Genomic DNA, 20,058 nt, shown 5'->3' with positions numbered 1-20,058 from the left:
GTCAGCACGACTCACAGTGATCCTATGATCATCATTTATCAAAGTTCATAGAGTTTCCAGAGGCATGTTGCTTAACAAGTGGATGCCACTCCTGCTTCCAAATATGTACACTCACCAATAAAATAAGAGAAGTTCTAATTTCAAACAACTGTGAGATATCATCTCACCCCAGTCAGAATAGCAAAATTTAACAGAACAGCAAGCAACAAATGCTGTCGAGGTTGTGGAGAAACTGGAACCCTTATTCACTGTTGGTGGGAGTGTAAAATGGTGCAACCACTGTGGAAGGCGCTATGGCGCTTTCTCAAAAAGTTGCAAAAAAAAAAAAAAAAAGTTGCAAATAGAGATACCATTTGACCCAGCAATTCCACTACTGGGAATATATCCCAAAGAGACCATAACTGACATCCAAGCAGATATATGCACACCCATGTTTATTGCAGCTCTGTTCACAATAGCAAGGAGTTGGAAATAACCCAGGTGCCCATCAACAAACGAATGGATAGAGAAACTGTGGTATATTCACACAATGGAATACTACGCTGCACTGAAAAACAAGGAATTCATGCAATATTATTCAAAATGGGTGAGTGAAATATCTCAGTCGCAAAAGGACAAATATTGCATGGTGCCACTGCTGTAAAATGGGACTGATATCAAGGTGGGGGTAAGACTGAGAAAAACTGGATAAATTGTGTATACTGCACTGAAATAGATGAGGGACTGAATAATTTAAAAGCGATGTATGTTAGGGTATTATGGTTATCACAAGAGCCCACAATTAAGGTTGCATAGTGGAATGTAATTGGGGTGGTGGGAGGGGTGCGGGGGGATTGTGTACCAGGGAGGGAGTCTTACTTTTGAAAGAGAGGAGTGAACTGGGGGGCGGGGGGAGAGGGCTGGGTGGGTAGAGAAGTGCAGCAATGAATGAATGGAAATCCAAATTCTCTGTAAATGTTCATTAAAATTATTTAAAAAACCCAAAAAAGCAAAAAACAAAAAAAGAGAAGTTCTAATTTCAACAGTTTTTCTGTTGGTTCTAAATTTTTTTTTCTTTATGTTAATGAACATTTACAGAGATTTGGGATTTCCATTCATTTATTGTTGCATTTTTCTCCCTGCCCACTCCCCCTGCCCCAGTTTGCTCTTCTCTTTGGAAAGTAAAAGAAAAATTCTTTCATTGCTCAGTGATATATGATTGGGTATTATGGTTATGACAAGAGTCCAGAATGAAGGTTGCATAGTGGAGTGTTGGTTGTAAATTTAAGTGAAGTTTTGACTAATGGGATTCCAGGCAGCTTCTCTGTTGAATCACAGCAAGAGTTTTTTTCTACCCAATCAATACTGTTGTTGTTGTTGTTGTTGTTGTTGTTGTTGTTAAGTGCCGTCGAGTTGCAGGCAACTCATAGCGACTCTATGAAGGAGAGTCCTCGACGCTTGGGTGCCTTTCATCCTCTCTCCAGGTTCATAGGGTTTCCAGAGGCAAGCTATTATGGAAGTGGCTTCCCTGGCTCTTGGAGGCAGAGTAGCCTTTCTCCAGAGACCGCCACAACACAACACAACTCCCATGTACACAGCATCAGCTCTCTGGCCAAAGGATCATAGCCACCCTGGGTGGGGCAAACCTGGGCGATTATGGCCGTCTCCTCCCTCCTCCTCTTCCCCTTTTGGGCTTGAAGCCGCTTGGTGCCTTCAACCCAAGGCCAAGCGTGGCTTCCCTGGCTCTTGGGGGCAGAGTTACCTTTCTCCAGAAACCGCCACAACACAACACAACTCCCACATACACAGCATCAGCTCTCTCCCAATCAATATTACACTAGGTAAATCATCAAGATAAACATCACCGACCCTGAGGACAGGTATCAGTTATCATCATAATTGCCTGACCAGCTGAGTAGGGAGACTAGGCCGTTGCTGTTGAGTTCTTACTGACTGACCGACCGACCGATCGATCGTGTGCCAGACATACCTAACACTATCCCTGCACAGTCAGTTTTATGATCTCATTGTTACAGACGACAAAGCTAAATATCAGAGAAATTAATGATTTGTCAGAAAGAAGCTGGACTTGAAAGCCCAGCTTACACCACAGAGGCACCATTCCATGGCAAGTCTCAAGTTCTGGCAGAAGTATAATTTCGCTCTTCTCAATCCCTGGACCAATTCCTCAAACAAAAAACTCCAGGGTGGTTTGGGATTATATTTGGGGGTAGGGGGTGGGGTTTGGGGAGGTGCAGGGGGGATTGTGTACCAATGAGGGAGTTTTGCTTTTGCTTTTCAAGGAGAGGAGCAAACGGGGGCGGGGGTGTGCGGGGAGAAGGGTGCAACAATGAATGAATGGAATTCCAAAATCTCTGTAGCTGTTCATTGAAATGAAAAATAAACAAAGTAAATTAATAAAAAAAGAAGAAAAAAAAATGGCGAGAGCCCAGAATAAATTGGCCTAAACTCTACAACTCACTCATTCATAAACCAATTTTTTCTTTTAAAAAATTAGATTAAAACTACCTTCTCATTTCACCAAAACCAAAACCCATTACCACTGCAGCTATTTTACTCATAGTAACTGAGCAGGACAGAGCAGAACTGCCTTGCAGGGATTCCAGGCTTTATCAATTAAGGAGGTCTCACCTTTCTCTCACAGAGGATCTGGTGATGGGTTCAAACTGCCAACCTTTTTGGTCAGCAGTTAAAGACCTTAACTGACAGTGTAAAAGAATACTTTAAAAACTCTGAAGCATTACACTAAATTAAAAGCATTATTTTTTTTTATTGTTGCCAAGAGACTCCCGAATCTAAAGTATATTTTATTTCTGTTTCCAAGGCATTGCTCTTCATAAGGTGTCAACCAATTAACTTCTAACCAACAATCACTTCTTATAAATGTTCCCACCAGTGCTTTATCTGGGACTTCTTTAAAGTGGACCCACCCTGAGACTAGGGAACTCTGATAGCTATTGCAGTCCCAAAGGCATGTGGTTCAAATCCACCAGCTGCTCAGCAGAAGGTTGGGCAATTTACTGCCTCTGAAAAGCTGCAGGTTGGTCAGCTAGCTTCTCCATATTACTATTTCTCCAGGAGAATAATGATGTTAAATACAGAGCTAACCAAGAGTCTCTTACTGAGATAATACCATTAAAGGTACTGTATCCCATTAATTCTTAGAAAAGTAGCTTCCAAATTCCCCTCCAGGATCCTACACTGAGATTTCAAAAGTACTGAAAAGTGAGAGGCATTTACTGTGATGTGATAGGCGGGATGCTGAGGGCATAACTGCAAACACGAGGGAATTTCTCAAGGGCCTTACCAACCCACCACCTGAGGGGTTCAGGGAAAAGCAACGCACAATGAAAGGCCACAGCAAAAAGAAAGTTCTTGTCCCAAACAAGCAGACACATCCAACACCCCCTCTTTCCAGAAAATGGAGAGACAAACACAGACAGACCGCCAACGCTCACTGTAAACTCCCAACACCCTGGGGGAAGCTGTCAGACACGGGTTTTCATTCAGCAACCGTGGCCTCATTACTCAACTATGGATTTCTGTGCTTCTTCCCCCTCAACTCCTCTCTTCAGGCACATGCTCCAGCTCCCCACCCAACACTGGGTGCTGGAAATCAGCCCAAACAGCACCCTCATCTGGTATGAAGAAGAACCCAGCGATCCTCCTGCTGGTCTCAGGCTCTCCCCCATCCAAATCGCAGCGCCACCCTGTACTCAGGGTGAGGCCAGGTGCTTGCTGTACAACTCTGGGCCTTCATGTCTTCATCTATGGAGGGAGAGAACCAGGCCTTGGCCTCTCAGACTCCTTCAACCTCTGGTCTGCTGTTTCTGAAATGTTGCAATTTCTAATCTGAGACTTTGGTGAGCCTTCCTCTAAACTCTGTTCCTCCAGGTTCACCAGTCACTTCTAATGAGCTAAAAGGCATTTTCTACTGAACATCTCGTAGACTAGAGGCAGGTTAAAAAGAAAGGGGGAGGGGACACAATAAAAATGTTTAAAGGGACAAGAAGCCATAGGAAGACACAAAAATACAGCTTGCAAGAAGCAGCTTCCTTTCCACACACAGCAAAGCCATCACTGCAGTATTTCACCCAGCAGACAGAGCCAAAGTCGTGGTTGCTATGTGGCAATGACTGCATTATCCCAGACGGTGCCAGTGCCCTTCAGAAAAATCAACATTAAAGGCAAAGCAATAATACTCAGGTGTTTGGATAACGTAAGGGCACCATCATCATCTCTTCCCTACCTGTGAACGTCGCAAATGTTGTCTCCTAGTCCAAAGAGGAAGCCTGAATACTCAAGTTTCCGCATCTGCTTGCCAGGAGTTTCCATTCTCCCCCATTTTTTTCTGCTGCCATGGTAACCAAATGCAACAGGCGAAGCTAGTCCAAGATTGTCAGTCTCCAGAGACAAGGTACTGGCTGTCTCAGCCTCACACAGCAACACACCAGCCTCACAGTCGAAGGCTCAACAGATAAGCAATAAGACAGATCCCCTCATGGAGCTTAGAGTTTTGGAGCCTCTCTCCCCTCATGTTCTCAATCCTTCACTGGGCACTTGATAACTTCTCACTGCAGAAATAGGAGAGAGCTACCTCCAAGCAGCAGAGGATACCCCAGCCCCATAGTCAGCGTATAGCTTAGGAAATTGCTGTCCTGCGGTCTGCAAAATAAACATCCTTGAACAAAGAAATCAAAGGTGAGTCACATAACTCTTACCTCTGGTGTAATATGTTTTTTTGAAGTGGTATCCTTCAAACACTAATCACAGCATTCCAGGAAACTTCAACTTGTGTTTCTTTTCCAAACGAGAAAACCAAGAGATGTTCAGAAGCCAACAGACAGAATAAGTTAAGCTCACCAGGATGCAAGGAAAAGTAGGCCAGGCAAGGGTCCTCTCCCAGTTAGGAAACTACAAAGCCATCTTGGGTGCCTTGCAGCTGGCTTCTTAGCACAACAGTGAGCTTCTGAGCTTCCAGAACACAAATTGTTGCTCAAGCCTAGGCTCCACCTCAATATCAAATGCCTAATAGAGCCAGGGGATCAGCGTACACAGTCAGCTGTCCGTCATCTGCCGGCGTCACCCCTCGGCAATGCTTTCCTCCTCTTTCCTGAGAGCTGCAGAGGCGTCTGTCAGCGGCTCCCTGGGAAGTCCGGTACTGAAGAGAAAAACACTCCTGTGCACAAAGCACCAAACAAACCCAGAGCCCTGGAACCTCCTCATGCCAAGGCTTAACCTGTGTGAGGCTCACAAAGGGTCTGGCTTCAAGCTCACCACTGTAGAAAGTCACTAAGAATCAAAGAAGAGGCTTAAGAGGAGGAGCACAGATGGTCCAATAACTGGATATTAGGCTCTGTAATAAAAGACTTAAATCAATTTTCTGGAGAAAAAGACTACTGAAAGGGCTTAGTGTCTTTCAAACAAGCATGAAGTTATTACAGACCAAATTGCATTACTGCAAATACAATTATAATTAAAACCTCTATGCAGCAGTAGCCAACTTAGTCAGCACATTAACTCTGAGGATGTTACAGGCAAGGAAAGGCACTGTCCCTTGAGTATCACTGAAATGAGAAGCAGTATAGCATTGTGGCTAGAAGCCCAACATCTGGGGACAGACTACTTACTAGCTGTGTGATCTTTGGCGAGTTTCTTAAACTCTCTGTGTCTCAGTATCCAAAATAATAATGGCATTTCCTTACCGAAATAGTTTGTGACAGTTTATATTTGTTGTTATTGCATGACACCAAGTAGAGCATGACTCATAGCAACCCTATGAATAAAAAGCCTGAAGCTTGCTTTTCTATAACTATCATCATTCACCAAAGTTCATAGAGTTTCCAGAGGCATGCTGTTTAGGAACTGGAAGCTACTTCTGCTTCCAAAGTGTGTGTGTGTGTGTGTGTGTGTGTGTGTGTGTGTGTGTGTGTGTACACACAAAATCTATGTAAGAAAAGTATAGCACACTCTAAGTACTTTCCTAAGTGCTAACTGTAAAAAAGTCTATTTTTTCCATAATTGTTAATATCACTATTCATGAAAAAGCCAACTCCTATTCAAGAAGGTAGCTTATTTCATTTAACATTAAGATGAAATTCTAGAGATTCTATAAAGTCTTCTTCCTATAAAGTTATGCACTGAGCTGAAATTTGCCTAACTTTAATATCTACTCATTGATCTGATTCATGTCTTTGACAGTCAGATGATGCATACTTCTACCTGCTAGTCTTTTGTGAAGATTTTTTTTTAACTGCATCCTCCGTTATATTTTCTCCTAACAACTTAACATTATGGAGGTGGAGCATGGTTTCGAGACCTCTCCTCATCAGGGTCACTCTCCTGAAGGCAGTCTCCATTGCTCAACATTCCTCTTGAAATTCACTCCCCAGATCACAGTGTTTGGAGCTTGCCATTGTCTTTGTTCGGTGCTCTGACTCATGGTGACCCCACGTACACTAGAACAGAAAGCTGCCCGGCCCTCTCCCTCTGCCAGCTTCATGAGCACTGACCTGTCTGTGTTCATTTCTGCAATTATTGTCAGTCCACCTCACTGATTGGCTTCACTCTCTCTCCACTTTACCAAGCATAATGTTCACCTCACCCCAGTAAGAACGGCAAAATTCAACAGAGCAGCAAACAACAACTACTGGCGAGGTTGTGGAGAAACTGGGACCCTTATTCACTGTTGATGAAAGTATAGAATGGTGCAACCACTATGGAAGGCAGTATAGAACTTTCTCAAAAAGCTGGAAATAGAAATACCATTTGACCCAGAAATCCCACTACTGGAAATATACCCCAAAGAAACCAGAACTGGCACCCAAGCAGATATATGCATATCCATGTTTATTGCTGCCTTATTCACAATAACAAAGAAATAGAAACAGCCCAAGTGCCCATCAACAAATGAATGGATAGAGAAGCTGTGGTATAATCACACAGTGGAATACTATGCAGCACTGAAAAATAAGGAACTCATGAAATATACAAAATTAGTGACCCTGGAGGACATTATGCTAAGTGAAATATCTCAGTCACAGAAGGACAAATACTGCATAATGCCACTGTTATAACACAGGACTGACATACACTGGGGTTGGGGAGAAACTAAGAAAAGAGAAGATAAATAATCTATACTGCATTGAAACAGAAGAGGGAAAGAACTCTTAAAAGGAATATATGATTAAGTATTATTTGCATGATAACAGTCCAGAATAAGAGCTGCATAGTAAAGAGGATTGGGGTGGGGGTGGGAAATTGTACAACAATAAAAGATTTTTTTTCAAAGAGAAAAGCGAACCGGGGGTGGGGGTGGGCAGGGAGGAAAATGCGTAACAATGAATGAATGGAATTCCAAGTTCTTTATAAACTTTCATTAAAATTTCAATTAAAAAGGTATTAAAAAGCCAAAACAATAGAAAAGGAAAGAGGTTTCCATATACATGTTGGATTGGAGATGTTGGTGTACCCCCAAAGTCCTTGCAAACACACCTACAAAACTCACTGACCAACGCCCATCCCTCTGATGTTCTGGCAAAAAAGTTGTAACATATAAAAATGGTAAAATGTAATGTTATTCATGCATTAAAGAAGACTGTCAGTAACAGATTCCAAAGGACTTGCTTCCCTTGTTATGAATGAGCACAGTTATTAATTTAATAAATATGCTGGTTCTCTTCCCAGGTAGAAATATACTTCCTTGTCACCTTGAAATCAGGCGTGGTCAGCCCTGTGACATGCTTAAGCAATGAAGTATGTGAGGAAGAGCCAGTGTAAAATCTACTGTGATCCACTTTTCTTGCTTTTAGTAACTATGGAATCACAGAGAAAGAACTTTCCTCAGTAAAGATGACAGAGCAGAATCCCTCAAGCAATCTGTGACAACTGGCAGGGAGTGAATGTGAGGAAATCTTTGCTGTTTTAAACCACTGAGATCTTGTTTTTATTTGTTCCTATAGATGCTAGACTATCCTGATTATGTATTATTATTCTTATTATCACAGAAACTAAAACATTCAATCCTCTGAACTCATCAAACCATAGATTTTACATTATCTCTCTTTTAAACAACCCTAATCTGTAAAATGAAGAATACCTTTTGATGGGCACATTCACCTGTTACTCCAGGTAGCTCAAGTGCACTCCACCTCAAAACAGGTGAAGGATACATATTGTCTGTTCACATCAGTAATGGCTCAACAGAAGACACCACAGACTGTCTCTTACAATAATTCCATAGAGAAAAGATGGACTCTATGTTATTTTACTAAAACCTACTTAAGATTGCCCTTGGAGGCAAAGGTAATAAAGTATTGTCTCACATACTTTGGACATGCTGCCAAGAGAGGCTATTCCTTGGAGAAGGCCACAATGCTTGGAAAAATAGAGGGTCAGCGAAAGAGAGGAAGATCCTCAACCAGATAGACTGACACAGTGACTGCAGCAGTGGTCTTGAGACTGTGGGGATGGATAGGACAAGATTCAGATCTGTTGTTCACAGGACCTCTATAAGTCATACTCGACTTGACAGCACCCAACAACAACAAATGTAAGACTGTCACTACAGTCCAGAGAATGATAGATAGATGAGCAGAGGAAGGTGAGAGTAATTTAGAAGCAGGGCTTCAAAGTGGTTCGTTCTAGTTCAACCTCTACTGAGAAGTTGCTTTCCATATAGATTCCTATGGATTCCAGGTAATCCTAACAGATTCCCAGATGAATCTTCTAGCTTCTGTTTCAGTATATGTGGAGTGGAATTACAAATTCTCAGCAGGGGATCAAAACCGAATGATTAGAAGCTCTGTTTATGAAGGCGGGGAAAAGAAAACTGCCTAAATCAGTGGTTCTCAAACTTTATCAGAATCACCTGGAGAGCTTATTAAAGTATACCTTGCTAAACCCTACCTCCAGAGCCTCTAATTCAATAGGCCTTAGAATTTAAATTTCTAACAAGTTTCCAAGTGATTCTGGTTCAGAGACCACACTTGGAGAATGGCTGCTGCAAGAGGATTAGCTCCAAGGGACTGGCAGGCAAGAAGATTCGGTGTGTTGTAATTCCCAGTGTTTGGGCTCTTTAGAGAAGGAAAGGAAAAGGGCCAGTTCTCTTTTTTACAACTAAGGCCTTTAGTCTGAGAGCTAATCTCTAAGAATATATGACTGGTCATCACAGCCTTTTCTTCTCACCATATAACAAACAACACAACAAAAATGAGACTCTGCTAAGGGAACATAACAGGAATTTCATTCATCCCAACACTTTTAAAAAGAATGTTTCTGTGAGGAAAAAAGTCGTGCCTCACTTTCCAGTGTTCCCAGGAGGTAAATATTATTGTATTTCAGGAGGAAGTAATTCAGATAATTGGTAACAATATCCCTCCCCAACCTTCTGGCCACACTCCCTTCACAGGCTTTCACTACAAGTTGGTCTTCTTGCCCTCTGATGTAATTTAAGCTAGCCATAATTCCCTCAGCTGAAATGACCTACCCAAACAGTCATGCACACATTTGTATGTATTTATCTAGTTCTTCCAGCCAAATTCTTCAAGGAAGTCCTCCCTCTCCTTCATAGTCAGTCAGTCACCAAGCCATCCCAAGAATCCCCAGAATCCACTCATTATTCTTCACTTTGCACTCTAAAGCAAATGTGTTTCTGATATCAGGATTCTCCCCTGATACAGAATTTTCCTACCTTCCTCCCATCCTCTTTTCAATCCTTTTTTTCTCTAGGTTTTGGCTAGACTGCTCAGTTTGGTGGACAGACAGGTCTCAATTTAAACAGTATCATTTCCAGAAATTAAGGTCTTCTGATGGTCTCTAAATCAAGTTAGAGCTCTCTTTCATCAGCTCCCACTGAATTCTGTTTCCTCTGTCATGAACACTTACCACATTTGTGGTCTTGTTTAATTATCTTCTCTACTCACCTGGCCAACTGACTGGAAGTGATCTATATTTGTTCCCATTCCAAAGAAAGCTGACCCATCAGAGTGCGGAAATTATCAAACAATAACATTAATATGCAAGCAAGATTCTGCTGAAAATTATCCAAAAACAACTGGAGCAACACGTTAACAGAGAACTGCCAGATGTGCAGGTTGGGTTTAGAAGAGACCGAGGTACTAGGGATATTATAGCTAATGTTAGATGGATCTTAGCTGAAAGCAGAGAGTACTAGAGGAATGTCTATTGGTGTTTCATTGACTATGCAAAGGCATTTGACTGTGTGGATCACAACAAACTGTGGCTGATTCTGAGAAGAGGAATCCAGAACATTTGATTGTGCTTATGTGAAACCTATACTTGAACCAAGAGACAGTCATCAGAACAGAGGAAGAAGACACTGCATGGTTCAAAATTGGGAAGGTTGAATGCCAGGGATGTATCCTATCTCCATACCTTTTCAACATATATGCGGAAAAGATTATCCAGGAGGCTGGGCTATATGATTTTTTGAGAGGTAAAACTGGCATGGCTTGATAACTGACTGGCTATGAAGGAAAGGGAGGACTTCACTGAAGAGTTTGGCTAGAAGAACTAGATAAATAAATACAAATATCTGCATGAATGTTTGGGTAGGTCAATCCAGCTGAGGGAAGTATGGCACCTTAGTCGCCAGTCTGACATCGTTGTTCTTCAGTACTCTAGAGAGGCCCCTGACAGTCAAGTTTCCCAAAATGCAATTCATCTCTTGATTTCCTGGCTGCTGGTATCAAGAGTGTTGACTGTGGAAACCAAGCAAGCTAAAACTGTCAACCACCTCAATCTCTTCTCCATCTATCATAGCCCTGGCAATTGGTCCAGTGCTGAGAATCTCCCCCCCCCCCCCCGCCCAATGTTGAGCTTCAATCTATATAGAAGGCTCCATATAGTTCTTGACCTATAGCAAATGCCTGAGGTCTTCCTCAGTTTTGGCAAGCAAGGTTGTATCATCTGCATAATGCAGATTGTTGATGAATCTTCCTCCAATCCTATGGGTCATCAGTATAAAAATACTACCAAGCAGCTTCTGACTAGGTTGGGCCCAAACCATGACTGCAGCAATGGGCTCAAGGATGTCAGAGTCGACGAGGACGGTACAGGATAGGGCAAGATTCAGTTACATTGTTCAAAGGATCACAGTTTACTCCACAGCATCTAACAAGTGACCCAAATTTGAGCCTGGCTAGCCTAGAGTGACATCCTAGGTCTTCTACTTGAAGCCATGCTACTTTGTGCCTCTGACTACTTTTTTACGTCTCAAGGTTTTCATCTTGGAAATGGTGATAATGATATATCTCTCAGGATTATTCTATTAATGAGATCTACATGTAAAATCCTTGGCAAGTTACTCAACATAGAGTAAACATGCAGTGAATGTCCGTCTTAGAATAATTACAGATTTCTAATTCTTAAAGAACTTTTAGCCTTCTTAAGATAATGAAGGTAAACTGAAAATATTGAAGAAATTAAGTTATATGTTTAGAATTTTCCTCAGCAATATCCAAGGGATATGGGGAAGAATATAGATGCAATATGATTTGCTATGTTTTGAAACCTTTTGAAGGAGGGTGATTAATATACTAGATTCATTGCTATACATCTATAACTTTTTTATATGTTTGAAATTTTCAGCAAGAAAAAGTTTAAAGGTCTAATCACTGGGGGAGAGAAATTATTTAAACATGTAATACCGATAAACCCCAACCCCGGTCACGGACAACACATGATTGTTTATATGTTACTTTAATGTTTACTTAAATGTTGCTTTAATGTTAGTTACATTTACCCACAATCTTAAATAATTGTATAAACTCCCTACTAACAACAAATTCTTCACTACAATCACCTTCACTGACTAGCTACATATGCAGCTTTTTAGACATAGAAAAGGCTTCAATTTTTCCTTACACTGCAATCCCAGAGGAACACAGCTCTGCCTGGAGAAGGAGGCGCAATATCCTCCTGTACCAGTCAGATCTGATTTGACGGTACAAGCACATAAAATAATTAAAAAAAAATTTCCTTACACTAAAAAGGCTAGATAAGAACCCTATGTATCTGTTCTTACTTACCTACAAATTCAGCTTAAAGGTACACTAAGAAATGGATTTAATAATAATAATAAAGAAATGGATCTCATTCATAACCCAGCAATGTCTGTCATTTATTTAGGCTGTACTGGTTACTCAGTGGTAGAATTCGACTCTCTCACTGAAAGACCAGGGTTGATTCCTGGCCCTCGTACCTCAGGCACCACCACCAAACATCTATCAATGGAAGCCTGTGTGTTGCTATGACGCTGAGCAGGTTTAGACTAATATGGACCAGGAAGAAAGGCTTGATGATCTACCCCCAAAATCAACCAATAAAAAACTCCATTGATCACCTTGGTCCAATCTAACTGATCACGGGGTGATGCAGGATAAGGCAGCATTTCATGGCGGTCATCATGAACTGATGTTGGCTCAGAACTCATTTTAAGATTAAATTGCATTAGGTAACTGGCAGGATAAAATCACTTGAAGGAATAAATATATAAAACCCATACCCTTTTACTAACTTTTCAAACAGAAACGTCTCTGCTAAGGGGAGGAAGCAGAGCCCCTCGTACAGATTTATCTGTCTCTTTTGGGGGAGATTAATATAGCGTGCTTGGGTTATGCATGCATCTTTAGACAGACAAATCCTGGGAGGCAGAACCTGGCTCTCAGTGTACCTAGGCTGCTGATGGTGATACGTGTCATCAAGTCAGAACTGACTCATTGCTGACCCTGCACTGGGTTTTTAGACTGTAAAGTGAATGGGAGGAGACAGCCCATCTGTCTCCCATGGGGCAGGTGGTGGATTTGAACCACAAGCCTTGGGGTTGGCAGCACAAATGGCATCCAAACGCCCCATTGAAAGGATCTGAAAAGCAGGAATAGTCCCGTGTTAGAGACATCAAGCAAAATCTTCAGAAATAGCGGGTAGCACTGGCTATCCTCAACGCAGGGGGAGGGAAGGAACCAAAACAACAAACCCTAAACCAGAGCAAAACCTTAAAACTAAACCTACTGCCATCAAGTTAACTCCAACTCCTAGTGACCCGACAGGACAGAGAAGAACTGGTCCACACGGTTTCTAAGGCTGCATGTCTTTACAGAAGCAAACAGCTCCATCTTCCTCCTGTGGAGCAGGTGGGGAGTTCAAACCACTGATCTTTCAGCTCACAGTTCAATGCTTAATCACTATGCCGCCAGGATTCCTTTCCTTAAACTTAGTTCTTTCTAAACCCTGGCTTTCCATTGCTATTTGAGGTCACCTTAAGAAGCTGGTTCAGCTTGGTCCGAGGCTTTCCTTCAGAAATTTTCATCCAGATGAGAGGTCCGTGTAGAGAGTAACTATTATGGGAGAGGATGCTTGAGGAGAAGGTTCATTTGTGTCTAAGAGTTCCCGAGAGGTTCTGACAACACCAAGCAAGCACATTCTCACATCATCTTTCTTCTTCCACATACTCCCATTGAAAGAAGTCTGGAATTTGGAAAAAAATACTCTTCTCCCACTTCACCTTTAATCAACCAGCCCACTCCAAGTCCCTCTGTCTTAAAGATGGTTTTGAACAAGCTTTGTTTTAAACAAATGCCTTTAAGCTCTTAAACTCTTCCTGCATAGAGAGAATAGTCAAAAGTACTTACTCTTCTTGAAGAATGAATTCACTATTTTCTGGAGAAAACTGCCCAGTCACAGGATGTCTAAACACTGTAGTCTGCTGGTTATGGCTAAAGAGAAAAGGGAGAGGAAAAGATCATGAATGGGAGGATCCATGAGTGGAGGGGATTATAAACACAACAACAGGTCAGTAATATTTCAAAACCCTGGGCTATGAAAGACTCCCCCTGGGTGAGAGAACAGGATATCTTTCTGAGATAATTTTAGTTGATCACACAGAATTTGGCTACACTTGAAAACCAAGATATTCTACCTTAGGTGCCAAGTCCATTTAAGAAACAAAAATTTTAATTCTAGGGAAATCCTGGCTACAAGAGAACATGTCATCTTAGAGAGATTTTTTTCACTTCAACAAATTGAGATGCTGAACATGAAATTACTTTAAGACGACACAAGCTAAAACAAGAATGAAGGAAAGCAGGCAGTACTTTCAACAGCTTCCAGCAACCAAGAACCAAAGAAGGAATTTTAAGAATTAGCCACCCACCCAGAAAATTCTATCTTCTTAAACGTCTTCTCCCTACAACAAAATATCTTCACTTCAGTGATGGGATATAAATGTATGGGCATGTCTCTGCAATATGACCTGCACAATTTCCACCCTGTAGAGTTTCTATCACCCTTTTGAAGTTAGGAGGGATTGCTTTCTGCCCCAAGCTGACAGACACAACCAAAGTGTGTAGGTGTTTTGTGTATTGACAAAGGCTGCTTGGTTCTTTGAAAAAGAGAAGGAACTGGCTCTTCATTGTACTGGCACCTGGGCAGCTGATGATAGAAACTGCTGGTTTGCATCCATCAAGAATAAAACTAACTTAACCTCTTTCTTTTTAGAATAATAGATGTTATTAGAAATACATTCCATAGTCATAAAACTAATTCACGGTCATTTTAGAAATTTACACAAGTTTTAGAAATGTGTAAAATTGTTGTTTTTTGATGGCCTAGTGGCAAGAAGCTATGCTGCAAACCTGAAGGCATGCAGTTCGAGGCCACCAGCTGCTCTGTGGGAGAAGGATGGGCAATCTCTTCCCACGCGATTAACTGTTTCTGAAAACCCTCTGGAGGGTCAGCTATAGATCTGTTCTGACTCAACGGTACATAACAACAACATTGTTGATTCAGAACCAACTCATAGCTGACTCTCCACTAGGTTTTTGGAAGCAGTAAATCAGACAGGAGGAGGCTGTCCATCTTTCTCCCATGGAGCAGCTGGTGGGTTTGTACTGTGTATCTTTGGCACAGCAGTGCAACTTCTTCCCACTAGTACAAGTGACCTTACCAACTGGAAATATACCTGGATATCTCCTAAGCTTTCCTATTCTATTGCTTAAAAATGTGCCTTCCACTATCTACTAACATAGACATCTCCTATGTCATTTAAAATAGAGGAAGAAGAGTTGTTTCAAACATATGTAAAATTTTTTTTCATAGTCATTCAAAAAAATGTATTTATAGGATACGTGTAGATCTAGGAACACAACAGTGAACAAAAAATATCCTAATCCTCACGATTTTACTGTTGATAGTTGCCATAGAATCAGTTCTACACAGCAACCCTCTGTATGTAATAACGTACAACTATTCTGTATGGTTTCCAGTCATGGAAGCTGGGCATGTGACCTTTCAGTATCAGATCACTAGGCTATTTTCTGAGACGTCTCTGGATGGATTCAAACCTGGCAAGTAGTTGAGAACTTCGTCATTTGTGCCACACAGCTGCTTCTAGAAAGGTTTACACAGGGATAAGCTGGACACTAAGAAGTCAGTCCTGGAAAATGGCATCACATTTGGTAAAGAAGAGGGTGAGTGGAAGAGAAAGATTCTCAACCAGATGGATTGACACAATGGCTGCAGCAATGAGCTCAAACACTCAGTGACTGTGAGAAGGGTTCCAGCTAGAGCAGTGTTTCATTCTGTTGAACTTACTAGCCCCTAACAACAACAAAAAAGGTTCAAATACCTTGAAGCCCAAAAAGCCAAAGGAGAAGCAGACAGGGCCTTATGTCTAGGCTGTTCTCTGAACTATCTAACTGTGCACCTCCTCTGTTAGCCCCTCACCTCAAAACCACAGGCAGACCCTGAAATACCAGCTCCTGATCCCAGGCAAGCCCTTGGAATCCCATGACCTCATCTGGCAAGCAGCAGCTTGGGTTTCCAAAAAAAGCAGTTAAGTCATGAACATCTAGACAAAGGCCCCTTAACACCTGTTCCAGAAATCCTAGCACCATTTTCAAGAGTGAGGCTTTATTTACACCCAGATTCTTCAAGAAAGTCATCTTTATTCACTAGGGAACTTGAAAACATAAACTGTGAGCTAAACCTTCTCTCTGAATCTACTTCATGCCCACCTGGCAGGGAGGGGAATCTATATTCATAATGAGCACAAAAATAAAGCAACGGCAGTACTATTATACACTATTATTTTTAAAGTGCTTTGTAGTCTACAAAACATTTTCTTCTCTTTTCAACTATTTTTTTTTTTTTTATTAATTTCAATGGAAATTTACACAGACTTTGGATTTCCAGTCATTCATTGTTCCACTTTTCTCCCCTTCCAAACCCTCCCCCCTAGTACACTCCCCTCTTGGAAAAGTAAAAGAAAAATTCTTTCATTATTTTACAATCCCTCCCCCCAGGTCCACTCCACTATACAGCCTTTGCTCTGGACTCCTGTCATGACAAAAATACCTAATAACATATCCCTCTTAAACAGTTTTCTCCTTCATCTGTTTCAATGTAGTATGCATTACTGAACCCATCTTTCTCAGTCTCCCCCCAAACCCGAGGTCAGTCTTATTTTACAACAGTGGCATCATGCAGTATTTGTCCTTTTCAACTAGTTCAACTATTCTCAACTATTAACATCATCAACCTACATTTTAGGAATGATGAAACTGAGCTCACAAAGGTTAACTGACTTGGTCAAGATAACTTTGTCAATAAGTGGGAAGACCAGGGCATGAATCTGGTCTTCAATGTCTAAATTCTGTGTTTTTTGCATCATAACCAACTACTGTTCCCTTTCCTGAGGAGTCTGGTGGGGCTGGTGACATCCTGAACACAATTAGAAAATTCTGAAGACAGGCATCAGAAAACAGGGTCTTCCTCCTACTATTTCCTTCACTCTTGGTCCGAGGCTAAAGTTCTGAATGACAGTGCCTATATAACACTCTGTCTCCAAACTGCTCTAGTCTTGCCTGGTGGATGTCTGGTAGATGAGGACACAGAGTGGCCCTTCTATGTTCCTGGAGCAGCATCCAACAGGTACTTCATTTAACATATACTGCACAATCTGAGTGATAACTCCTTCCCCTCAACCCCCATCCTCAGGCTACAGCCCCTTAAATCAGTCCAGAGTCTTGAGTAAATTAATTCTGAGATGGAAGGTGCAGGTCCTAAGATAAATTTTACCTCTTAAAATTAGAAAGAAGATATCTTTTAAAAGTGCTTTACAGTCCACAAAACATTGTTGGGTTTTTTAAAAATTGTTGTCATTTGATTAGAGGCAACCCTTTTTTCCCTGATACGGAGTTGCTATCTTGTTTGTCAAGGAGTTGTCGGCCACAAATCATCACCATTTCCTGCACCAGAAGCTTTAAGTGTGCTCACATTCATCATCTTAGCTTACCCTCCTTGCTCTCTCTTCAAGCAGAAAGGTGGAGATAATGTTATCTCCATGTTGCACAGAGGTAAGGAGGCTGAGGTTCTGGGCTATGAAATCCTATTGCATCTGAGATACCAACAATTGCAAATGAGATACTAACATCTGCGCTCAGATGGCACAGTCTGTAGGAAGGAAGCTGTGCTGCTAACCCAAAGATGGTGCCTGCCTTGCAATTCAGACAGTCAGCTGCTCCACAGGAGAAAGACGGCCAGTCTCCTCCAGTGTGCTTTAGAGCCTCTGAAAACCCACCGGAGGGTCATCTCTGAGTTGTCCCAACTCCAACGCAATGAGAGTGAAAGAGCTAGTGCAAAACTGTTTTAAACAACCAAAGATTGATTTTGAGAAAAGAGATGGGCTAGAGTAATATTTTCTCCTGATCATAGAGGCCTTGACATGAAATCCAGTCATTTCTGACCACACACATAGCTGTGTAGGAGTTCTGGTGGTGTGTGGCTAACTTAATGGCATGTGGTTGAGATCCACCAGCCACCCCTCGGGAGAAAGAGGAGCAATCTCCTCCGGTCTGATTTACATCCTCTGAAAACCCGATGGAGGGTCAGCCACCAGTCAGCTCTGACTCAATGGCAGACAAAAACAAACAACAACATGCAACAATGGCAAAGAGCTTCTGAATCAGCAAAGAAACCAGAGTAAGGTCCTTGGGCGACTTCACCCAGTCTCTCCAGGTATCTGAGAGGGCAGCTTATCTCATCACGATAGGCTAAGGTAAGAAAAATGAGGCCCAGAAAGAGTGAAATTTCTGCCCATACACATTCTACTCCTGCATTAACTGCACACCACCTGCCTTTTGATCTCTTTCCTACTCTAGGCTTGTCCTCACCATTCCCACAATTACTCTAAAGAAAATATAAGAAGATTAAGAGGTAGGGAAACTAGAGATTTAGAAAGGGAGCAAACTGAAGACAGAGAATGTTGAAACATCATTACAACATAGCTAAAGTCATTAAAAAACTGAAATTGTCAAACAGGAACCTAATATATAAAACTTATAAAAGCACAATATTATTTGGAGAAAATAAAAAAAGAATACTCTTCTTATGTCTTATGAGCCTGTGTCAAGAAATATTTAGCAGGCACAAACACATCCCCTGCAATACCTGTTCTTAAACCTGAATTGCCACCCCACTTCCTGGTGGTGCAGCGATGGCCTGGCTGGAAACCTGGTGGTGGTTTCCAGGGAGCAGTGACCTTAATTCCTCCTGCGTTTCTTTAGGCTACTGAGAAAGCAATTTGGTAAGTAAGTGAAAACACAACTAAGCCTTTCTCTTCAGACCCTGGTCTTCCTCCCCGGAGAGCAGTCCCTAAAAAAGGAGGGCGACCAACCTCACCTGGGGACACAGAAAGACGGAGGCAGAGAAGAGTAATCCCATGAAGGCAGGCTGCAGGGAAGCAAGACGAAAGTAAGCACGTCCTCACAAGTCCTAGCCCAGGAAGGACTCCAGGTAGGCTCTAAGGAAGTCTTACGGAAGCACAAGAGACATAGAAGCAAGAACTAAGTGAAAGCCAGGAGGAAGTGCAACTGAGATGGACACAACCTAAGAAAAGTCCACCTACAATCAGACAGAGCTAGTCAAAACGCAAATGAGTAATACAGTTTTTTCTTACAACTTTCTTGCAAGATTAATTTTCTATTCATGTAGATTTTTCACTATAATGTGAACAATCTCTGACTAATTAAATAGAAAGGATCTGATTACTTAGCATGGCAATATTTCTGGCATGGTATGAAGTCCTAGAATTTTATCAATAATGTGCAACACTGGAGGTTAGAGTACCTTGATCTATCTGGGATTCCGACCACAAGGAAGTAAGAATGTGACAAACCTGCTCGCTCCATCAGCACTAGTCTCCTCCGGCCCATGAATAAAGAAGAGTAGATTCCACTTTTAAAAGTATGGAAAGTATCTGGCTTAAAAGCTTCCAAGTGCTTCCAAAAAGACTCTTCTCATTAGTATGCTCAGTGACAGATGTGCTCTGGACCTCCTGGCTCCTCAAGGTGATCCCAGAATTTTCTAAAAGCTACAATCAAGTTGCCCTGCAGGCCTAAAGCTACATTCAGCTCTGCCTCCAGGCTTGTTAAGGCACTTAATATCTTTGTTCTAAATCCCAATATCTTAAGAAAACCAAGAATTCTGGGTAACCTAATGATGCCTCTATTGAGATCCCACAACTGGGGATTAAAACACAATTCCAAGAACACAGAATGTTGCCACTTCTTCAGTTCTAACTTGGACAGCAGAGTTAAGAGGGAGCAATCAAGAATCAATACAGCATATCCACATTCTTTCATTCCTTTCTCTCTTTATAATATTTGTCTTGTTCTTTTTCTTCTTACATCCCTATATGTTAAATATATTTGTAACAAAACATTTGTTGTCATTTCAATATTGTGTGTGGGAGCGTAGAATACAATGTACATGAATGAAACGCAAGGTAAATAAACTACTGCATGAAAACAAAGGATGAGAGAAGGAGGGACAGAAAAGAGGGATGAAGAGACGAACACTGGGACGGTGGTGCTTGGAGGGAAGACAAAATAGGGACAGGGTCCACTGGATCTTGGGGGGACAGTGGGATAAAAGACATGGGTTGTTGTTTGTTGTTATGTGCCATCGAGTCATTTGCGACTCATAGTGACCCTATGTACAACAGCCCTAAACTGTGCTCTATCCTGTGCCAATCTCATT

General features: G+C 41.7%; 1 protein-coding gene across 1 annotated transcript in view; it reads right to left on the bottom strand.

The window, feature by feature from the left end:
• PLEKHA7 (pleckstrin homology domain containing, family A member 7) overlaps positions 1-20,058 on the bottom strand; it is a 299,249-nt gene that overhangs the window by 81,358 nt on the left and 197,833 nt on the right. Inside the window, exon 4 of the mRNA XM_006892043.1 lies at positions 13,653-13,736. Coding sequence (XP_006892105.1) covers positions 13,653-13,736 — 84 coding nt within the window. The remainder of the gene's footprint in view (positions 1-13,652; positions 13,737-20,058) is intronic.

The sequence above is a fragment of the Elephantulus edwardii genome, unplaced genomic scaffold (genome assembly GCF_000299155.1).
Source record: "Elephantulus edwardii isolate Elephantulus edwardi_28Jun2011 unplaced genomic scaffold, EleEdw1.0 scaffold00109, whole genome shotgun sequence".
Taxonomy (NCBI): Eukaryota; Metazoa; Chordata; class Mammalia; order Macroscelidea; family Macroscelididae; genus Elephantulus; species Elephantulus edwardii.
Note: the sequence above shows the minus strand (reverse complement) of the source record. Positions and strands in the feature narration are given on the sequence as shown.